Here is a 22,503-nt window from a genome sequence, read left to right as displayed (position 1 = left end):
GAGGATATTGTTCTTAGTACTGTACTTTGAGGTCTTTTGCTTGTGCAGGTATGATCAAGATTTTGAAATGTTAGTTCTGTCTGGGCCTTTGAGTTGTGTAATTGTATGAAGATATGGCACATTGTCTTGATGTTGTTAGAAACGAGAGGGAAAAGTATTCTGCGGTCTTTTCTCCCCCAAGCCACAAACTGCTGACTATGTTTATTTTTCTATATATGTGTGTGTGTGTGTGTGTGTGTGTGTGTGGCTATTATCATGATGTTGTTGTCCTGTTCCGTACTTGATTACCAAGGTTTTAGGCTTTTCGTCTTGCATCTGCAAAGAAATTGGTGTAGCAAATGTTAGTGAAGTATTGCCAACCCAGCCTCTAATAATACTAACATTAGCCACAGAGAATGTGATTAATACATCAGCACTCTGACAGACTGAGCTACAGTCTAGAAAAGGTAATATGGATTATTACAACGGTTGCAAGAGCTCAACGCCGCCATCCAAGTTTATCCATTTATCTGCAATGATGAGACTCCTTTGTGTTGTGTAGGATTGTAACATCTATTTAAATAACAAAAGATATAATTCACGTGCACAGTTGTAGACCCCAACTGTTGTTTAATATTCAATCCACGCAACAATACACACACAAAAAGGAAGTATTGAGCAAAAACTTGACTTGGAACGTCCATAGAACATCCACAGCATTATACATTTTCATTATTAATTGAGAGCCATGCTTCTAGCATTGGATCCATTTTCCCGAGCTTAGTGTGTCCGATTACCTTCAAAGACAAGTGTTGTTCCTTTATTGTTAAAGGTACATTTGTCAAATGCTAAATGATGTAATTCACAATTTGTGTGTGTGTGTGTGTGTGTGTGTGGTTGTGCATGATGGTGGTGTGTGTGTTTGTGCTTGTGTGTGTGGTGGTGCATGATGGTGGTGTGTGTGTTTGTGAGTGTGTGTGTGGTTGTGCATGATGATGGTGGTGTGTGTGTTTGTTGCACAGAGTTGGCTTTGAAGGGTACACAGAGTAAATGCTATTTTTCTCTCTTTTTGAGTGCCTCTTTTCTCTCAGCGGATCCATTCAAGCTTTCAATACCTTTTCTCCACCCTTTTTTCCCCTGTCTCTTTTTTCAGCGAGCAGGAGGGTTTTACTTTACTCCTTTGTCATCCTAATTGATTGCATTAACCTTTTGAGTATTGAATTTCCTGTGCATCACGCCGAGCACAATGTGGAATATTATCATAATCCCTCCAAGTAATGGACACAGGGCAATCAACAATGCTTTGGGAAACGTACATCTTTGAAAGATGGAGCATCATATTATTTTCAATCAAAAGGGCTAGCTGCACAGGCCTGGCAGGCGTTGGGAAACTTTGACAATGTCTTAAGTGGGGAGGGTTTCATCTTTGAAGCACACGTTTGCCACTTTGAACCTTCACTCTCTTCACTGTCTTTGGAAATGGTTAGCTTAACGGTGTGAAAGTGTCCCTTTTAATCCTTTCATCTTGATGAAAAGAATGTACCTGTATAAGCCTATCTAACAAGGCTGCAGCCGTAATAATATCAGCCATGCGTGATTTGTCTAGTCGTGTCTTCTATTTTTCAATTACTGTAGAAAGGATGCTTTTGGTACAGATGCTGATATCTATGGTGCTGGAATGTCATTTCCTCAATATTGGCGTGTCACAAACAAAATGCATTAATAGATCGTCATTTTGTAAACGATATGAACAAGTGAAAATGCTTACCTCCTGTTATTGAAATGTATTGTGAAGTTTAAGTTGTTACGTTGTATTTGAGAACCAGTTGTGATGAGCTAGAATAAGGAGATTATTTGGTAACACTTTATTTGATGGGTACCTGCATAAGGACTTCATAGCACATTAATAACGCATACTTGTCTAAAGAAGCCCTTATAAAGGTACCCTTCAAATAAAGTGTTACCGATTATTGAAAGTGGCAAATTGTCATAAAAGAGGAACTACATAGCACTTAAGTCCTATGACAAAACCCTGCTTTACTACACCACAATATATGTCAATTATAGATCCTCCTCACCTGAAGTCACTTCTGTGAATTTTCATCCTCAGGATGAAGTGGCTTTAGAGACAGGAATAGCCCTTGATTTACTTTGCTATTGCTGGGTCACGTCATTTAATCTCTTTACCCACTTTAGATTAGCCTTTTTTGGTTGAGGAGGACATGTACATGGATTTGCCTGCTTTTAAAAAGACTCTTTGCAGGAGTCAGAAATATTTGTAACCTTTCTTGAGTGTTGTCCTATAACCCTACGGCATGATGTCACAAACACTGTTGGTCCAACAATAGTTGTTCTATTGCATGTTTCAGTCAATTTGTGTCATACTGAATACCCTCACGTCTGGGTTCTCTCTAGGGCATGTCTGACAGAAACAGAAAGGGAACACTCTACATGAAGAGTATCCACACATTCATAACCCATACATAACACATAAGCAATACACATGTCTAAAATACAAATGTATCATTGCAGTAGGCACTACTGTGACATAACACATACATGACATTGACATAAGCAGGTATTACATTATTATGCACTTCTTATTAATGGGCTATGCGTGGGTTATGAATGTGTTATGAAGTCCTCATGTTGGTACCCTTCAAATAAAGTGTCACCAATTAAACACTTAACTCAAAGCCTACAGACATAAAGCCTACACAAATCTGTCATAAGGACAAAAACTGTAGGTCATTACGGTTCGACCATATACTTCTCACGCCTTCAGCACTTACACTCTTGTAAAGATGCATACAATGGTTAGAAGCACAACTAAATCCGATGTTTATAATGTCATGCTTCATAAGTGTTAATGTCATAGGTCATAAACATAATCATGATGCCGTTCTTATGACCGCCTTATGAAGCTTAATGTCAGTAATGTCATTGAGCTTAAATGGAAGTGTCACGGAAATTACACAGATCAACCTTGAGCCTAAGTATGCCTAACTATTAGAGGCAGTGGACGTTTGTAAAAAAAAAATAAAAAAAACATGACGACCAACTGTGCCAGTTTTAAGTGACACCTGATCGGTCACAAGTTCTTTGCAGCACAATAATAGCTACACCGCAACCACATGAAATAAGTTTGAGATCCCAAACGTAGTGTACTGAGCAGAATTCAACAACATGCTCAATACAGCCACAGCAACAACAAAAAAAGCAGGAGTTCTAGCAAACACCAGGCAGTAGGTTTGGATTAGCAGGGATAAAAGTCACAGCTTTGTTTGGGCCTTCATTGGTGGAATAAAAACGGTCTTTTCAACAAAAACCCTGTGCATATTTGCAATGCTTGTTGGATTGCAGGGTTGTTGAATTTCCGAACCTGACAAAAGAGGCTGTCTGTATATGGCGCTGTCCTACACTAAAGCCACCTGGCTTTTTTAACAGTCTCTTTTGTGTTTCACTGTAAACACCAGTATAAAGGCATTCAAGTAATTGATTGTTAAGCAACAGATAGAATCTGTGTTATCATGTTTCCCTAGCAACAACATCTATTGTCTGAGTCTGCTTAGATGAATTGAAGCAAAACACTCCTTAATTCATATCAACTCTATTATATATTTTTTTCAGCCAGGGTAAGAAAAAAAATCAATTGAAAGAGGCCTTTATGTACAGACAGATGCTGTTTTTTGATCAATAATTGTTTTAAACGGGGATGGAGTGTTTTGGTTTGATGTTGTCTGGTTAGTTATTCAAACATATCATGTCCTCTGGTGCTCAGGAGTCCTTATGTAAAAAAAAGGGGGAAAAATAAGAGAAAAAAAAGATTTCAAATATAGACATTTCACCTTTTAGGGCTAGCACATCACCTGTCCCTTATTGATCAAAACAGAATGGTGTGATTGAGTGGGTCAAAAGATAGGTCAAGGTCAGTGAATGACGCAAAGCCCTCACCCTGTCCATCTTTTGTATTCCATCAAGCTTCACTGATATTCCACTGGGGAAACGGTTTGCCCTAGGCATATGGAAACTAAAGGCCTTAAAAATGAATGCACCCATTAGTTAAATGAAAGCACCCATTGAGTTGCCGAATATTGACATATCCTCGTAATTCTCTGAATGTCATGGACGATGATCAACCATTTGATCAATGTATGCTTCAATGTAAGCAAGTGAAGTCTCAAGGCATACTAGGTAGTCGATACAATGAGGATGAAAACTCTTGACACAAGGTCAAGCTCTGTTTACCTGTCTCAAAGGAGAAGTGGCCAGTGTCCTCACAGATTATTCACAGTCAGATGAACAAACCACACAACACATCCAGGACCATCATCACCATAGACCTAAAGTTGTCGATTTAGTGCATATGTAGGGGCCTTGCAGGACCCAGCTGCATGCAGTTTGTTTGGCTGTGTGATGGGTTGCCAGACAGGGCTTAGTAAAATATCTCGTTTTGAAAGTCTACGTAGTGAGTACATTAGAGGATCCTACTTCATTACTAGAGCCTTGGTAGTACGACAGGCACTTTCGACATTAATATCTGTTATCCTCTGATAAATTGCGTCAAATGAAGCTACAGTGAATAGGCTTTCGTGGACGTAGCCATCGTGTCAAAACATGCCCCAGTAGGGGGATTCATACTGTACCCTAGAACTGCTGCTAAAGACATCTCTCTCTCAGGGTCTCAGTTTCATCCCTAGATTTGGGTGCCGGCAGAGCTGGGAGCTGGGATTTTTGACATTTATTTACGCGACTGGCAATCGGTGTCCTGTTTCTTGGCTCCTGTGACTTAGCCAGCTGTCACTTATCAGTGTACACCGAGTTCAAGCTTCCCAACTGAAACCCTATTCCCTACTTAGTGCACTACTTTGGACCAAAAGCCTATAGGACTCCAGTTATCCGGTGATAAACCAATGTAAGGGATGATCCCGCAAGTGCAATATGTATGCTGCATGTCCAGTACATGTTTGGTAAATATAGCTAGCGCTTTGCAAATGGAGCTGGCTTGAAAATTGTCCCTCCCAATCATTTCCCTACCTTGAAACTTGTTGCGTTAAGGCACATGTGTCAAACTCATTCCACGGACGGCCGATGTCTGCAGGTTTTCGCTCCTCCCTTGTACTTGATTGATGAATTTATGTCACTGGTTAGTAAGGAACTTACATCACCTGGTTTTCTAGGTCTTAACTGAAAGTTAGGACCAAAAATTAGCAGACACTAAGCTCTCTGTGGAATGAGTTTGACACCCCTGTTTTAAGGCCTGAAACTGACACTTTGGTTGTCACTCTCGTCCTCTCTCATTTTCTTCTTTCCCTCTGACATTAGCTCTCTGTCTCTCTCTCTGTCTCTCCCTCCGTCTCCCTCTCTCTCTCTCTCTCTCTCTCTCCCTCTTTCTCTCTCTCTCTTTCTCGCTCTCTCTCCGTGTCTCTCAGTGTCTCTCTCTCTCTCCGTCTCTCTCTCTCTCTCTGTCCTATTCACAGACAGATATAGAAACAATCCTTATTGATCTAATCTGGTTACGGCCTGCTATTTTCAACAGTTCCATCGAAAAACTCCCGTCCTCCCCCTCTCTCTCGGTCTCTCTCCATCTCCCTCCCTCCTTCCCTCCCTCTCTACCCCCCATCTGCCCTGACCTACATGGCAGTCACATGGCCCCGGCTCCCTGGCTCGGCATTTTATGGAAAATCTGCAGGAGAGATAAAGCCACAGGGTTATAAGTGTTATCCCTGCCTGTCCTTTGAGGAGGGCTAAAGACTGAATGAGGTGTTATTCTACCAATGCTGTTGGACACACACAGGCAGTAAAGAGGATATCTCTCTCTCTCCCTCCTTCCCTCTGTCTCTCTCCTCCCCCCTCTCCCTCTCCTCAGTTTGATTGGATTTAGTGGAGTGCCACCGCTGTGACTTTGGGGGATTTATCTTTCCTTGTTGCTGTCGTCTGCAGCCTGGCTCGTGTTATTTACTTAACTTGTCTAGAAATGGACCCCCGATCTGGAGCTTACCCCGAAGCGAGCGAGTGAGTGAGAGAGAGGGCGAGTGAGCAGCTTGCACTAGTTAAGATGTGCCAGGCCCTTGCTGTATGCTTGCTTGCCCCCCAGTTCGTCTAGCTCCCTCGTCGCTGCTGAGGGGTTAGTTTTGCGCTGTGACCGAGTCCCCTTCACACTGTCGCCTGCCTGGACATTTTCTGCTGCCCTTGCTATTCAGCCAATTACACCAAAAGAGCTTTAGCGATTTTTACCCCCCCAACCTGGTCGTGGATTTATTTATTTATTTCACAGACGAATGTAAAGCATCTCTGAAGGTTAAAAAAAATGCTGAATTTCATAGTGCTTATAATGTCAACTTTTTTATCGGGATGAGCTAATCAATAGATGTCAAGCCTGCCTTGCGCAAAACAAATGCCCACACAATAGATAAGACCTAATAGGGCTCTTTGCCTTTTACTCTTCCATTTGGACCCATTCTTAATGTCAATATCAATTAGTCGAAAACATAAGGAATTCCATGAAAGTAAATAAGCACGGCGAAACAGCACCGCCTTTAGAGGATAACATATCACTTTCACTCTAATACAAGTAAGAGTGTTCCAAATAAGCAGTGTGCAGAATCCCCGCTTGTGCTGTGGGTCAACGCTATAACATATTTTAGCCTTTATTGAAGCTTTATTAGTCCATTTTGGGTTTTATATTCTCTTTTGTGAAGGCCACAGTTATGTCCCAAAGTGTACCCTATTCTCTATACAGTGCACTATTTAGGGAATAGGGTGCCATTTGCGACGCAGGCAACGAGGAAGTTAAAGAGCTGCAGTTGACCAGATAAGAGACACAGGCTCCAGGATGATACAATCCTTGTCTGTTGATTGAATAAATGGTCAATGACCCTGGTTTATCTTGAGTTAGGAGCACATGTTAACTGCCCCAATTCTGATAGGATGTCATTTTACACTGAGAGTATTCCCAATAATACAACTTAAATAGCAAATCCTACCATGAAAACCATTTAAAAATAGGAATAGAGAAGGTCAGGTCAAAGTGAGTGGAATTAAGTCAAATAAGTCTTATTAAACGCAGGTTAAGGTAAAGAACTGTGAGTATCTTACTGTATACTACAGTGTACATCTATGTTTTATGGAGCTGTGTTAGTCCCCTATACCTCTATGCTGAGAGGTAATAGTCTCTGTCTGTCTGTAAGCCCTGACATTAATCTGGTCTGTCCCTCACTGTCTGCTTCAGTCACGTTACGGTCTGTCCCTCAGTGTCTGCTTCAGTCGCATTACATATTTAATAGTTGGTTTAGAAGGACGCTCGCCTGCGGGTAGGAAGTATATTACCTCTTAAAAAGCTGAGCTGCCATGTTAACAGTGCCATTTTACAGACTCACAGAGGCCTCCTTTTCATTTAGAATACTGGTCTTTCCTGTTCTTGTCATGTGTTTGGTACCTTCTTAGAAACGGATGGCTTGTTGAAGCTAGGACGGGGAAGCTAGGACTCAGTCATATACAGTGTATAAAGTACATGACCTAGTGTATGTGAAAACTTGAGATAACTATCAATAGAATGTTGAATGTAGTCAAGACCTCCACAGCAGATGAGGAATGTATTCATAGCATTCTGCCATCTTGCATTCTGGTGCTAAAGTGCCCAGAGCAGATATGTTCTGAAATATTCGATTAGCAGCTTTGCTCCATTTGTCATGACGTCTTTGAGAAGAAATGTGTCTAATGATCAGTTTTAGCTCCATAGTGAGCAGTGTATTAGAGGCGACTTGCCCCGGATTGATATTCAACCCTGTGGGCCCCAAAAAAAACATAAACTAAAGTTGTTTTTACGTCTCTCGTAAAGAAAACCAAGAGTTACCCAAATTATAATTGTGTTTAAAAGGATTGACACACCACAAAAGCACAGTGTGCCAAAACAAGAAAGCAACTGAAGAAAGGGCTTTTCTACCAGTGTCAACTGAACCACGCCTAACAGTGGGAACGGAAAGCAGAAGTGCTTCATGTGACAAAATCAAGACAAAAACACTCCAAGGGGAGGTTAGAATTAGGATCCTAAAAGATTTATGCCACCATTTTATTTATAATTTGTTTTCTTTACCTTATTCGAATTGAAGACTTGAAACTGAATATTAGATGAGCACAGCCCAGAACTAAGGATGTTGTGTTGGAAAGGCGAAAAAACAAAGAGGAGCAACAACAAAGAAGGGTATTCTGAAAAGTTGTTACTAGAGAAAACACCCGGACCGGCTAGCGCTTGCACAAATGGCTCTTAATTATGTTTGGGGCGTTAGCTATCCGCAGGTTTGCGTTGAGCCCTGGTGAGGCTAGCCTGCGCCTTCCCGTATGCACTGCTCTCTGTGCTGGGCACAGAACACCATCTGCATTTCGCTGTTAACGCGCCTTCACATCGAGGGAGGATTAGGAGGAAAATCCCCAGGTTTTTTTCAACCGGTTGACAAATATCAGATTTGTCTCAAAAAAATGAGCTCCATCCATATCTTCCACCATATGACACACATAAAAGATTATCTCTAATACCCGGCCAGCTTGAGTATGGAAAAAGCAGATTAAAGTTTCAGTTTGGTCATATTTACAGATCCACTTCGAGCGTTTGGCTGTCTGCGAGCAACGCCAGACAGACCTCTTCAAAAGGAGCGAACCCCTCTGTACTTCTCTGAAACTAGACGTTTGTTTCTAAACAATTAGAAGTTGTATTTATCCAATACATCACCGCCCAATCCAGTCTGAAGGTTGTCTTTCTCTTTTGGGCCTTTTAAACAAACAAAGTCAGCCGTTAAAGAGCCTTAAAGTGAATAACAGCAGCAGGTGTCTTTTCAGACAGAGCTTTGTAGTGTTTGCAGGGCATGCTGAGCTGTTGTTTTAGCTGCCCATTGGTGAAGGAGAAAGGGGTGGCTGGGAAATGGGCCTAGTGGTGACCTGAGACCATAGCTGGTGCTGTCCTTATTATCATCATGAATTTGCTCTGCCGTAATTCCTAGTTTGTCCTATTCAATGCATATTCGACAAAAAGTTTTAATTTACTTAAACACAACCTACTTGCATGGTCTCTTTCATCTCTGGATGTAGACTACTCTCTGCATACTGAACATTTCCATTGGTCACTGAATGCCTTTTGAAAGGAAGTTTTCCCGACAAAAATAAGCTACTTGAGCTTCAAGGGGGTCAGCTCTATGGCCAGTGAAAGGTCTTCTTGCGTGGCCGCACATGAAGCGTTATTCCCATCGCGATGAATCAGGGGATTTAAACATATGAGGACAGTGTTCCTTAAGCCCTGTCCATTATCAAATCCATAATCGGCATCTGCTACCGGTGAGAGAGAAAGGACCTTACAGGCCTAAGGTTTACCTGTATCACTGATGTGGCTGCAGGCACCCTGCTTCTGCTTTAAGACCACTGGCCCACCCAGATGTTGCCTTATGAGTGCAGGAGCCCCATAAATGAAATTAAGGTGTCAATTAGTAAATGACGGTGTAATAACTCAGAGGGCAGACATTTAGAGACAGAGAGCACCTCGACTAAGTTCATTTCCTTCGGCCCAGGAGCTTCGAGTTTGGCACACGTCACTCTCCACCCCAGACTCGCTGAACAAGGGCCCCAGCGCTCTTCCCCTAATTTTATTTTCCCCTGGATATCTTTTTTTGATCAGCAATTTCCTTCTGTGGGTTTGTTTTTTTTGAATGCGAGGGATGCACTTTTTCTCTCCCCAATTTGGCTTGGGAGAATTTTATAATTTAGTAATTAAAATCTTTGTTAGGCTTTAGAAATTGCGGCTAATTGAATTTAATGGGAAGATGAATTTCAATTTGATTTGATTAGCGGGACCCCTGGCATAGGTATTTATGGAAAAAACTCTACAAAAATATGCTGTGTGGGCTAAAATGGCATAATAGAATTACGGATAATCGGATTTCTCCGTCATGAATTTCGCTCTAATTTTCCATTAGATAGCTGGTTTACAAATATTTGCTCATCTGCGATGGGAAAGGCTATCTGTCTAAAATGATTATGGACCGAGCCTTCAGAAATATGTCCCTTTTTTTCCTTCCCTTTTTTCCCTTCCCTTTTAAAAACCAGATTGCGAGGGATCAAAATTAGGAAGATTGCATTATGGATGTCTGCATCCGGGAGAGAACTGCGGAAGATATGATGATTAAAGGCAGGGGATGAAAGCACTGTTTTGAAAAATGTATTGACAGTAAAACACATTTTATCCACATAATCTCTGCTCTCAGTAATATCATTTAGCACTGTATTATACAAGACAAAATATCTTATGCTGACAAACATACAGTACCTCATACCAGCTTGTGAAAGGGGACATTTTAATATATCCAGACAAGGATTTACCATATCAAATGAATATCAATACTCAATCATAATTATGAAGGCCAAATCCACATAAATTAGTGACACACATCATCAAGATGTTGATCATTAAGACTTTGGTGCATAGCCGTCACCAGTATGCTAGGTATGCCAAAGTTTAATATTCAGCACCTTCTCTGCGCAAAAATAAATATATAACGCTATATAAACAGACGTGAGAGGGAATAATATCCAACATCACAGACTCCCTAGAACAACACAAGGGCAAATGCTTTTGTCAAAGCCCGCTTGAAGCCTGAATTGAGCTTTGGCACATTCAATTTCCTGCCAATTTTACAAACTCGTGACAGTAAGTGTCAGAATAAACAATCCTTGATTATCTGTTAAAAAACACAAACTCTTAACTTTTTCCCCAAACTTTAAGGACACCATCCCTATGTGACCAACACATTCCGCCCATACCCTTGGTCATGTATCCTCCACTAGCCAACCTCTTAGCACAGTCTACCCCCCCCCACCCCCCCCACCCACCCCACACACGCACACGGACACACACACACACACACACACACACACACACACACACACACACACACACACACACACACACACACACACACACACACACACACACACTCTCCCCTCCTCACATTAGCTCACTCACTCTTTGCCCTGAACTGCCAGAGACAGCAAGAGGGGTTCAAAAACACAATCTAACTCTCGGCAAAGGTCAGATTTCTCACTCGGCATGTCCCTGAGCTTTGGGCACAAAAGCCCCTGAATTCACATCTTTCAACTGGGCCCTGGCTTTTGTCCTAGTGGAATGGAGGCCTGCGAGTGGCCCTGCACCAGACCAGCCCCTCCTGGAGTGCGCAGTCAGGGGCGACCAAACGTCTGGCGCAGCGGCCCTTTGACTGATGTTCCCCTGCCATGTCACACCCCCACACACCCCTCCCTACCACCACACCTCATCCTCAACACTCTCCAGCATGCCCCATACAATACTCGGAGACCACATCAAACGAATGGCCCCCTCAGTTCTTATTGAAAAATAATGGTATCGCGCCCAAATATGGCAGCTAGAGTCCCGAGTGCCTGCAATGCCCATCATTCCTCTTGCAGGGTTTTACAGTTTTTTACACTACAGAACTGATCCACTTCACAGTACAAGGTCAAATGTGTTGTTTCAATCCCATTTCCAGTTAATGCTTGTTGTGTTATTTGTATGTGCTGCACCACTCAGGGGGCTCCCGAGTGGCACAGCAGTCTAAGGCACTCCATCTCAGTGCTGGTTCGATCCCGGGCTGTATCACAACCGGCCCGTGTTCGGGAGTCCTATAGGGCGGCGCACAATTGGCACAGTGTCGTCCGGGTTAGGGGAAACCGGGGTAGGCCGTCATTGTAAATAAGAATTTGTTCTTAACTGTCTTGCCTAGTTAAATAAAGGTAAAATAAAAAAGTCAAGACAGATTTATGCTCGAATATCAATCAGCATTATAACCACCCGTGTTCTGTAAACAGATGATGATGTCAGGATATTTTCGAATTCTGAGGCAATGTGTGAGGCAATGCACTGTCCTGGACAATTCTTTTTTGTTGCACGGGTCTAAGTTCAATGTGGGACTGTCTTCAAATTGCATAAATCATTGGTACTGTAGTTTACTTTACTGTTATTGTTATGAGTGGGGAATTTGGGCCTTAGGCCTGCCTTAACTACAGATTGAACAAGTTGTACATGTACCTATAATTTCCCATAGTGCATTATACGACTTGTTATAAGCATTCATAGCTGCTCAAGGTTATTTATATCCTTTACATAATGGCTATAAATCCATTCAGAATGAAATAGACACACAGGAGATTTATACATGTATAAATTTGTATTATCAAACTTGCCATTCATAACCACTAATCGCTCCTTATTATAGTCCACCCTAAGTACATTTAGAAATGCTTATAACACAGTTATAATGATAATGCACCACACACAGGTTGTTCATAGTAGTGATGAGAAGTTTGGCTCTTTCTACTGACTGATTTTTTCAACTTGTTCAGTCAAAATAACTCAACTTCCTACTGATTTCGTTCATTTGAGTCAGTAATGCAAGAGAGCACAATGAACTGAAAACTCAAAATATTCATGATTCTACAAGCCTCTCGTTCATATGTCATTCACCATAAGGAGCTTATTGAAGCTGTCATTTGTGACTGAGACTGTTGAGCAGAGGCTGTGTATATTTTGCTTTTACAAAAGCTGTGTCCATCATAACATTCAGTTATCAATTGATTGTATTCATTCTTGCACCATCCGATCAATTAACAGCTCTAAACATGTATTTTTCTTCTCTATGCTGCCTGCAGCGTGATATAATTTGCCTGCACGCATACTGTATATGACAAACAGTTGTTGGTTGGAGCACGTCTCCGGACTAGCATGTATTAATCCTGCTGTGTAGAACTCATTGTGGCTAGCTGGTCAAACGAAATACAAAAATACAAAAATGTATGAGTCACTCAGAAAACTGACTCTCTCGAGTCAGTAAAAAGAGTTGTTCAAAAAGAACGAATCCTTCACAAACTAAACATCACTAGTTCATAGAAAGTGCCTACACTCTGTAACCAACTATACTGAACAAAAATATAAATGCAAAACGTAAAGTGTTGGTCCCATGTTTCATGAGCTGAAATAAAAGATCCCCAAAAAATGTCCATAAGCAAAATGCTTATTTCCCTCAAATTTTGTGCACATATCCCTGTTAGTGAGCCTTTCTCCTTTGCCAAGATAATCCATCCACCTGACAGGTGTGGCTTATCAAGAAGCTGATTAAACATCATGATCATTACACAGTTGTACCTTGTTCCGGGGAAATGGTCACTCTAAAATGTGCAGTTTTATCACACAACACAATGCCACAGATGTCTCAAGGTTTGAGGTATCTTGCAACTGGCATGCTGACTGCAGGAATGTCCACCAGAGTTGTTGCAAGATAATTGAATGTTCATTTCTCAACTACAACAATTTGGCAGTACATCCAACCGGCCTCACAACCACAGACCACTTGTAACCACGCCAGCCCAGGACCTCCACATTTGGTGTCTTAACCTGCGGGATCGTCTGAGACCAGCCATCCGGACAGCTGATGAAACTGTGGGTTTGCACAACCTAATAATTTTTGCCCAAACTGTCAGAAACCATCTCAGGGAAGCTCATCTGCGTGCTCATCGTCCTCGTTGACCTGACTGCAGTTTGGCGTCGTTACTGACTTCAGTGGGCAAATGCTCACCTTCAATGGCCGCTGGCACGCTGGAGAAGTGTGCTCTTCACGAATGAAACCCGGTTTCAACTGTATCGGGCAGATGACATGGTGTCGTGTGGGCGAGTGGTTTGTTGATGTCAACGTTGTGAACAGAGTGCCCCATGGTGGTGGTGGGGTTATGGTAGGGCAGGCATAAGCTTCAGGCAATGAACACAATTTAATTTTATCGATGGCAATTTGAATACACAGAAATACCGTGATGAGATCCTGAGGCCCATTGTCAGGCCATTCATTCGCCGCCATCACCTCATGTTTCAGCATGATAATGCATTGCCCCATTTCACAAGGATCTGTACACAATTCCTGCAAATTGAAAATATCCTAGTTCTTCCATGGCCTGAATACTCACCATACATGTCACCCCATTGAGCATGTTTGGGATGCTCTGGATCAACATGTACGACAGTTCCTGACAATATCCAGAAACGTTTTTGTTCATTGTAGTTATCACAGCTTATTGTGAAAATTACTTTGTGTCACAAGTTTCTTCATAATGCATTTTTGTACATTACACAATGTTCTTACAAATTCCAATTTGTTGTGGCTAACGTGGCTAAGGGGTTAGGGTTAGAGATTAGGGTTAGGGTTAGTTAACGTGCTAGTTAAGTAGTTAAAGAGTTAAGGTTAGGGTTAGCTAACATGCTAGCTAAGTAGTTAGAATGTAGTAAGTAGTTGCAAAGTTCCTAATTAACGTGATTGAAATGCACTGTATACAAAATCATGTACTGTACATTAAAACATTTTAAAAAAATTATTTGTGTTTATTTCGCAATCTATGATAATGAGTTGCTGTAACAGGTCATGCTTGCTATTGGCATTCTTAACAGCTCATGGCTCATTATTATAGTCCTATGTAACTATATTCATGCTTATGATGCATTCAAAATGCATCACACAGGTTGTTCATAGAAAGTTATTCTACTTACCCTCTCTACATTGTTTAAATAGTGTTATACAGTGGGGCAAAAAAGTATTTAGTCAGCCACCAATTGTGCAAGTTCTCCCACTTAAAAAGATGAGAGAGGCTTGTAATTTTCATCATAGGTACACTTCAACTATGACAGACGTAATGAGAAAAAAATTCAGAAAATCACATTTTTCACGGATTTTTAATGAATTTATTGGCAAATTATGGTGGAAAATAAGTATTTGGTCAATAACAAAAGTTTATCTCAATACTTTGTTATATACCCTTTGTTGGCAATTATTTTATTTTATATTTTACCTTTATTTAACTAGGCAAGTGAGTTAAGAAAAAATTCTTATTTTCAATGACTGCCTAGGAACAGTGGGTTAACTGCCTGTTCAGGGGCAGAACGACAGATTTGTATCTTGTCAGCTTGGGGATTTGAACTTGCAACCTTCCAGTTACTAGTCCAACGCTCTAACCACTAGGCTACTACCCTTGCCGCCCCAATGACAGAGGTCAAACGTTTTCTGTAAGTCTTCACAAGGTTTTCACACACTTGCTGGTATTTTGGCCCATTCCTCCATGCAGATCTCCTCTAGAGCAGTGATGTTTTGGGGCTGTTGCTGGGCAACACAGACTTTCAACTCCCTCCAAAGATTTTCTATGGGGTTGAGGTCTGGAGACTGGCTAGGCCACTCCAGGACCTTGAAATGCTTCTTACGAAGCCACTCCTTCGTTGCCCGGGCGGTGTGTTTGGGATCATTGTCATGCTGAAAGACCCAGCCACGTTTCATCTTCAATGCCCTTGCTGATGGAAGGAGGTTTTCACTCAAAATCTCATGATACATGGCCCCATTCATTCTTTCCTTTACACGGATCAGTTGTCCTGGTCCCTTTGCAGAAAAACAGCCCCAAAGCATGATGTTTCCACCCCCATGCTTCACAGTAGGTATGGTGGTATTTGGATGCAACTCAGCATTCTTTGTCCTCCAAACACGACCAGTTGAGTTTTTACCAAAAGGTTCTATTTTGGTTTCATCTGACCATATGACATTCTCCCAATCTTCTTCTGGATCATCCAAATGCTCTCTAGCAAACTTCAGACGGGCCTGGACATGTACTGGCTTAAGCAGGGCACTGCAGGATTTGAGTCCCTGGCGGCGTAGTGTGTTACTGATGGTAGGCTTTGTTACTTTGGTCCCAGCTCTCTGCAGGTCATTCACTAGGTCCCCCCGTGTGGTTCTGGGATTTTTGCTCACCGTTCTTGTGATCATTTTGACCCCACGGGGTGAGATCTTGCGTGGAGCCCCAGATCGAGGAAGATTATCAGTGTATGTCTTCCATTTCCTAATAATTGCTCCCACAGTTGATTTCTTCAAACCAAGCTGCTTACCTATTGCAGATTCAGACTTCCCAGTCTGGTGCAGGTCTACAATTTTGTTTCTGGTGTCCTTTGACAGCTCTTTGTTCTTGGCCATAGTGGAGTTTGGAGTGTGACTGTTTGAGGTTGTGGACAGATGTCTTTTATACTGATAACAAGTTCAAACAGGTGCCATTAATACAGGTAACGAGTGGAGGACAGAGGAGCCTCTTAAAGAAGAAGTTACAGGTCTGTGAGAGCCAGAAATCTTGCTTGTTTTACTTATTTTCCACCATAATTTGCAAATAAATTCATTAAAAATCCTACAATGTGATTTTCTGGATTTTTTTTCTCATTTTGTCTGTCATAGTTGAAGTGTACCTATGATGAAAATTACAGGCCTCTCATCTTTTTAAGTAGGAGAACTTGCACAATTGGTGGCTGACTAAATACTTTTTTGCCCCACTGTACATATATAGCCTCTACTTGTACACACAGCATATCACTTGAAACTGTCCGTGAGCAAGTATAAACACATGAATTAAGCAGTATTGCTAAACTTTAGACCAAAGTTTGCTTTGCTAATGCTCCACATGAAGATCACATCTCACCAACTCCAGTTAATCCTCAAAACAAATCAATTGGTATACTATACATTCATATGCTATAATCTTTTTCCTGTACCATTAGGCCGTTCTGAGAGAAAATGTCACTGAAGACCCTTAGAAACCTGAAAACATGTTGCTTGTGGTTGCAGTTCAACTTCACCTAAAACAATATTAGTCAAAGAATCTTTATCTAATGTCTACTCTAAAATTGCTGTGGATTTAGTGTTTACCTAAGGTAGTGAATGTATTTTAATGGCAGGATCAGGGTGTAGGCCTTTGATTCCATTCCTTGTAAGGCCATTTTCCCCTTTAAGTGCTGTATTAAGGAGGAGACATTTTTCCATTATTTACTAGGATGACTCATCGTAATTACAGAATCAACCAAAACCTGTTTTATGTACACACTTTGGACTTTGCTGCCAGCAATCAGGAACTGAAGCCTTGACTCATATCATAGAATTATGTTTTTTTTATAATCATACACAAGTATATTTCCCCTTTTTCAAAAACATTGAACGCTAGTGTTATTCTTTCAAACGCTTTCTTTGTGATAAAAATTGTTGTTACTTATTCGTCATTGAAGTTGTTTGTGTTAGAAAGCACACTAATGTCTCAATGTTGTCTTGGTTCATTTCTAGTACGTTTGAATGATCTTATACTATGTGTATGACATGTGAATATTTTCTATAATACACTGGTAATATTGAACATTATGTTCAGAATGTCCAGAGGCAAACTTTGCATGCCACTGCGGAAGAAACTGCCAGGCAAATAAGCTAGGGGTTTGTCTTATAAAGTATTGATTGTCACCTGGTAAAGGCTGTCGTTTATAATTTCACCTGAAATTACAATGAAAACTGATACCTTATCAGATGTAGGGAAGGAAAGAGGTAGAGAGAGTGAGAAAGGTGAGAGAGAGAGAGAGAGAGAGAGAGAGAATGAAAGAGAGAAAGAAAAAAAGAAAAGAGTGCAAGGAAAGAGAGAGAGAAAGGGAATGAATTAAAGAAAGACTGCTGAAAAAGAGGCATGTTTGTTTGTTGGGGTATTTGGGAGAAATATTTAATATACCTGTACATTTTTAAACCAACAGTGCTGGATAAAGTTTCATAACATATGTGAATCTGGTCAGTACTCTTGTTTTCTTCCCGTTAGGGACTTCAGTCAATGTGATATATTTCTAACAGTCTTCAAGAAATGTTGTGTTCATAATCTCCATAATCTCTCATAATGCACATTTTATTTTTCCACAAATTCCACTTTTTAATTGTTATACCATAAAATATATAGGTATCATGCAAAACATTGGTTTATTATAGTACTACAACCTGAATAATATCAATAAAATTACCTGATAAAATGTTGAAAAAAATAATAATCTTAGTCTACCTTTGAAAACCATAAAAAGTCAAGTTTCTGAGCAATATCCTAAAAGTGTGTAATATTCTATATGAACCACTATTCCCCCTAAACCTCTTTTTAATGTTGCTGCCTTCCTCATTTGAATAGAGCCAGGCAAGGCTCCACCCCAAGAGAGTTGAAAGGCTAGTAGACCACAAAGATGGAAAGGGCCAGCCCACTGAGGGGAGGAAAAAAACTGCTCCGGTTCCTGCTCTGCCGTAATTTCCTAGCCTATTCAGACAACATCACCAACAGCTTGGTGTGTGTGTGTATGGGAGCGAACCAGAGGGAGAGAGCGAGCGCACGAGAGGGAGCAAGCAAGCAAGCAAGGGGAAGGCTCTATATTCTTTCACCCACCCCCCCATCAAACTACAGAGAGGAGGGGCCAGACCCCAGCTGCCAATCAAATTCACTCGTGGCAGCCGGCATTATCTCAGCAACAAACTATTGACAGATTACATGTCAAGGAGTTTAGTGCATGATTGAAGGAAGCCTTTTTATCTAGTTACTTTTCCGCTCTGCTTCCCCCTTCACCAACCAACCATTCTAATGATTTTCTAACAGAGTTTAGTAATATTATGAAAGTTACATGTCTGAGAGGATTTAACTTCGACTTCCCTGAATATGGTGAGTACTCTTCTTCTTCTCTACTATCTTGGTCAGATGTTTTATTAGTTGACAGTTAAAGGTGTGCCTTTATCAGTGACTACCGAGAGGGGGGAAGTTGTCCAATATTAAACTACACATGCTGTGTAGATATACACCCGAGTGTACACCCTTATTTATAGATCTTTGACAGTGCCCAATGGTGGTTGCAATATCAAAATATGATCTCTGAGTTCACGAGCACACATTAGTGTACTCATAACACTGTGTAGCACATTCAAGTGGGGGAAAAAAGTTAGCTGAGCCAGTTTCATTTTCTCCTGTAAGAGTCAAAGTGTATATCTGTGCTCTGAAGTGAACCAGCATACACACTGCAAGGCATTTTCACTTCATTTTATCTTTTCTAATATGTGGTTACTTTATTTGATTTTAGGATTTTGAGTAGATGAATACGCTCCATACTGTAGAAATACAGACTGGGTTCACCCTCGTAGGTATGTGAAATGGCATTAGGGTGTATTGAATGGCCTAAGGGCTTGTTGCCAAGGGGACAAAGCAAACAAACTGTTGTGTTCCTTATGTTGTCACACATGTAAAGGGAGCACAGCAACAACTACTATCCCTTTTTTTGGTTGCTCCATTCATTTTGAATTGAGTTTAGACATACATAACTAAAACAGGAGACAACACAGAATATATACACATACACAGTACCATATGTACAATGATTTATCAAATTATTTGTATGTCTTAAATATTGTAGGAATGTTCAATATTCATATGGCGTGAAATATCCAGAGTTTTCTAGACCACAGCTTGTGCTGAAACATTTCATGGTGTCATTCTCCCCCATGCTTTTTTTGGACTAACCTGTTTAAAAAATTCCAATTGATTACATTTCTTACTTAGACTTTTCTATTCTAATCTGGGATACTTTTAAAGTCAGTTAACAGATTGAATGAAGCCTCATCATATTCTTCAATATCCACGAATTTGGCTAGATGTATAGCTGTGTACGTTTGTGTGTTTGTTTGTTGCGCATGTGTGTTTTTGTTCTCCTCTCTGTATCTGAGTGTGTGTGTGAGTGTTTTTCCTAAGCGTAATGTAATTATTTTCACCATTGATACATATGACTGTGTTACTTTTCTGTGAGTCATTCTGGACTCACACTGACAGTAATCTAACTTATTTCTGTTTCACGCAATTAATTTAAACAAACACTGAAGATAGCAATAAACATAGTAAATTCCTGTTTATAAGTTCCTGAAATCACTATTTTGGTGAAAGATTGTTCATCATTTTGAAAGCAGCCTTTTGTATGGCTAAAAATTACAGAACATTGCTGAGAAAATTTGGTTGATGAAATTGTTTGATATATTTTTTCACTTTCATATTCATATAAACTTAACTGAATTATGCATTTTTACTACCGTTTATTTAAAGTACTTTTTGATATAGTGTACAATGGGTTTTGCTATAACTAAGCAATGTCCTTTTCCTGTATCATATTTGATACCTTACCTTCGAATAAGAATTAATTTTCTCTCTTCTCTCTCTCTCTCTCTCTCTCTCTCTCTCTCTCTCTCTCTCTACTGCACCTGTCCTTATATGTTGGAGGGCCCTACACAGTTTCATTCAACATTAAAATAACGTGTTTGAGGTAGAAGCAAAGGATGCTAATACTTGATAATACAATTGTTATGAACTGTGGCGTTCAGTGACAATCAACTTGTAGACCATTTTGCCGACAAACTCGCACAAACAGACCTAAGGGCTTGGCTATTATCTCAATGTTACCTTGGTTGTCCTGAATTATAGTTTTGAAACTACCAGTAAACAAGTATAACCCTCGATCCACCCAGACACACCCTAATTTCAAACTTTTCACTCAGCTCAGAAAAGTTTTTTTTTAAAAACTTGTTTATGAGTCATAATAGCGATTGCCTTCTCCCTCAGTGAGTTGTCTGATTAACCCTTGGTGGGTCTTTCTCCACCTTTTACGGCCCTCTTCAAAAAAAAGGGTGAAATGATGGGGGAAAACAAGACCCGAGGTCTTGCAGCCTTCCATAACCTTTTATCACAATTTAGCCATAACCCGAATCAATTTGATGTCTTAAGCAATAAAAAATGCTGTTGCTGTCCTGATTCTCCGGCTCCTCGGATGACAGTAAATTTACATTTTTTAATTAAACTAGCTGGAATTTTTATGAGGGGGCTGGGTTATGCTAATGAGAATGTTGTGTACCACAGATTAACAGAGTTTTGAAATAAATTTAGCAGGGCGACGTTTGGAGGGGAGGGGGGGTGGAATGCAAGCCATTGTCTTTAACCCCTTTTATGCCGATTTCTTCTGGGGGACTCTGGTTATTCTGTGGAGCCCTGTCAGGCAAGAGTGCATTTTAGCAATGGGGTGATTAGTATCGCCATGTCAACCGAGGCAAAACATTAGAATTCCCAATATATTATTTACATCTAGCTGAATACAACACATAAAGGTGTGCTTTTCTTATCACTGACATATATCGGAATATGTCATTGTGATGACTGACTGTTTGTAAATGACAATGAAATTCTGTATTTTCAAGCACAACAAAAGTTCATACTTCAGTAAATTTAAAAAAACAGAGTTATGCAAAACTGTGAACGATTTAAGACGTATATTCACTAGGCTATTTATCTACTTAATTTGTTCACAATTACATTTCAATAATTTCCATATTGTAGTTTTGCCACAGGTAACTTTCATATCAATTAGTTAATTTTAATTTCAAATCAAAACACACATGTACGAACAATTATTGGGGCATTGTAAAAATAAAAAAAATAAAAAAAGTGTCATAGTTAATCGCAATGTATATGTTTGTGTAGTTTTATGGTCCGCTCTGAGTGAGTGTGTGATTGATGTTATGTGAAGCTGTGTGTGTTATACCAGGCTTTAGAACAGCTAGAGGGAGAGAGAGAGAGAGAGAGAGAGAGAGAGAGAGAGAGATAGAGATAGAGAGAGACAGCTGAGTCCTGCCTGAGCATGTCCCCCGTCATCAGACACAAGCCACCCTACACCATAATTACCTTAGTCCCCCCCTAATACCCAATTCGCACCAACTCCCCTTTTTTTGTACCAGCAGACAGGGAGGAACATCCGAGATCAAACGCTCAAATGCTTAAATCAAGTCCAGATGCACATGGACGTCCATACATCTCCCGGGCAGCAGTAGGCAGGCAAAGCGTTCAGGGGGGCTACTTGATATGGGCCAGGAGCAGGGGCAAGTGGCATGGCCGCCCCCTTTCTTCACTCCTGTGCACTCATGCAGTGGCCAGCACCTAATTAAAACCTCAAAGCTCCCCGTCACCAATCTGGAGTAATGGCCTTATTAATACTCGGAGAGGAAGTACTCCAGAATAATAAACAGGTTGCACCTTTAGGCCTTCGTTATGTCTTTATTATCCTCAAATCCACCAAGGCAATTTAAAACAATAAATAATAATATTACTAAAAACTTATTTGTCCCAGCTAAAGAAATATTTAAAAATATGTATTATTATTATTATTTTGTATTATATTCTTTCAGTACAAGTATAATTGCAAATATGTTTCTTTTGTGTCTTGAGTGTCTCATACATTTACAAAATATGTTGAATTTGCCTGAAAAAAACATGACATTTGATAAATTGACATCTTTATATTTCTCAGATTTGTGTGTAGGTTGAGTTGTATTATCTTCTTTCTGCTATAACCCCATGAGATAAAATACGAGGAGGATATCATCTCAACTTGTTAATCTGAAGCCCCAATGTGCAATGTCATGTATTCACATGTGCAGAGTCAATAGAGAGGCTTCTCTCTATGGCTTTTATGCTGCTCCGTTTCATTCACAATTTTACATATGAAATTATAATTTCATGCAAAGTATGGGAGAAGAATCATCTGGGCTCGTTGATATGCCATATAAGAGAGAAAAGGAGGAGAAATGTGGAGACAAT

The 22,503-nt window shown here is 40.4% G+C and overlaps 1 protein-coding gene across 4 annotated transcripts in view; it reads left to right on the top strand.

Moving 5' to 3' along the window:
* The window catches only part of casz1 (castor zinc finger 1), a 251,651-nt gene that overhangs the window by 140,029 nt on the left and 89,119 nt on the right, over positions 1–22,503 (top strand). For 2 of the 4 annotated variants that reach the window (XM_024399751.2, XM_042299438.1), the window contains exon 1: positions 18,149–18,543. The exons of the other annotated variants lie outside the window; for them this stretch is intronic. In XM_024399751.2, the coding sequence (XP_024255519.1) occupies positions 18,495–18,543 (49 nt within the window). In that variant the 5' untranslated portion in view covers positions 18,149–18,494. Of the gene's footprint in view, positions 1–18,148; positions 18,544–22,503 lie in introns of those variants that run through there. 4 annotated transcript variants of the gene reach the window in all.

The sequence above is a fragment of the Oncorhynchus tshawytscha genome, linkage group LG16, assembly GCF_018296145.1.
Source record: "Oncorhynchus tshawytscha isolate Ot180627B linkage group LG16, Otsh_v2.0, whole genome shotgun sequence".
In the NCBI taxonomy this organism is placed as follows: Eukaryota; Metazoa; Chordata; class Actinopteri; order Salmoniformes; family Salmonidae; genus Oncorhynchus; species Oncorhynchus tshawytscha.
This window is presented reverse-complemented; position numbering and strand designations above follow the sequence as displayed.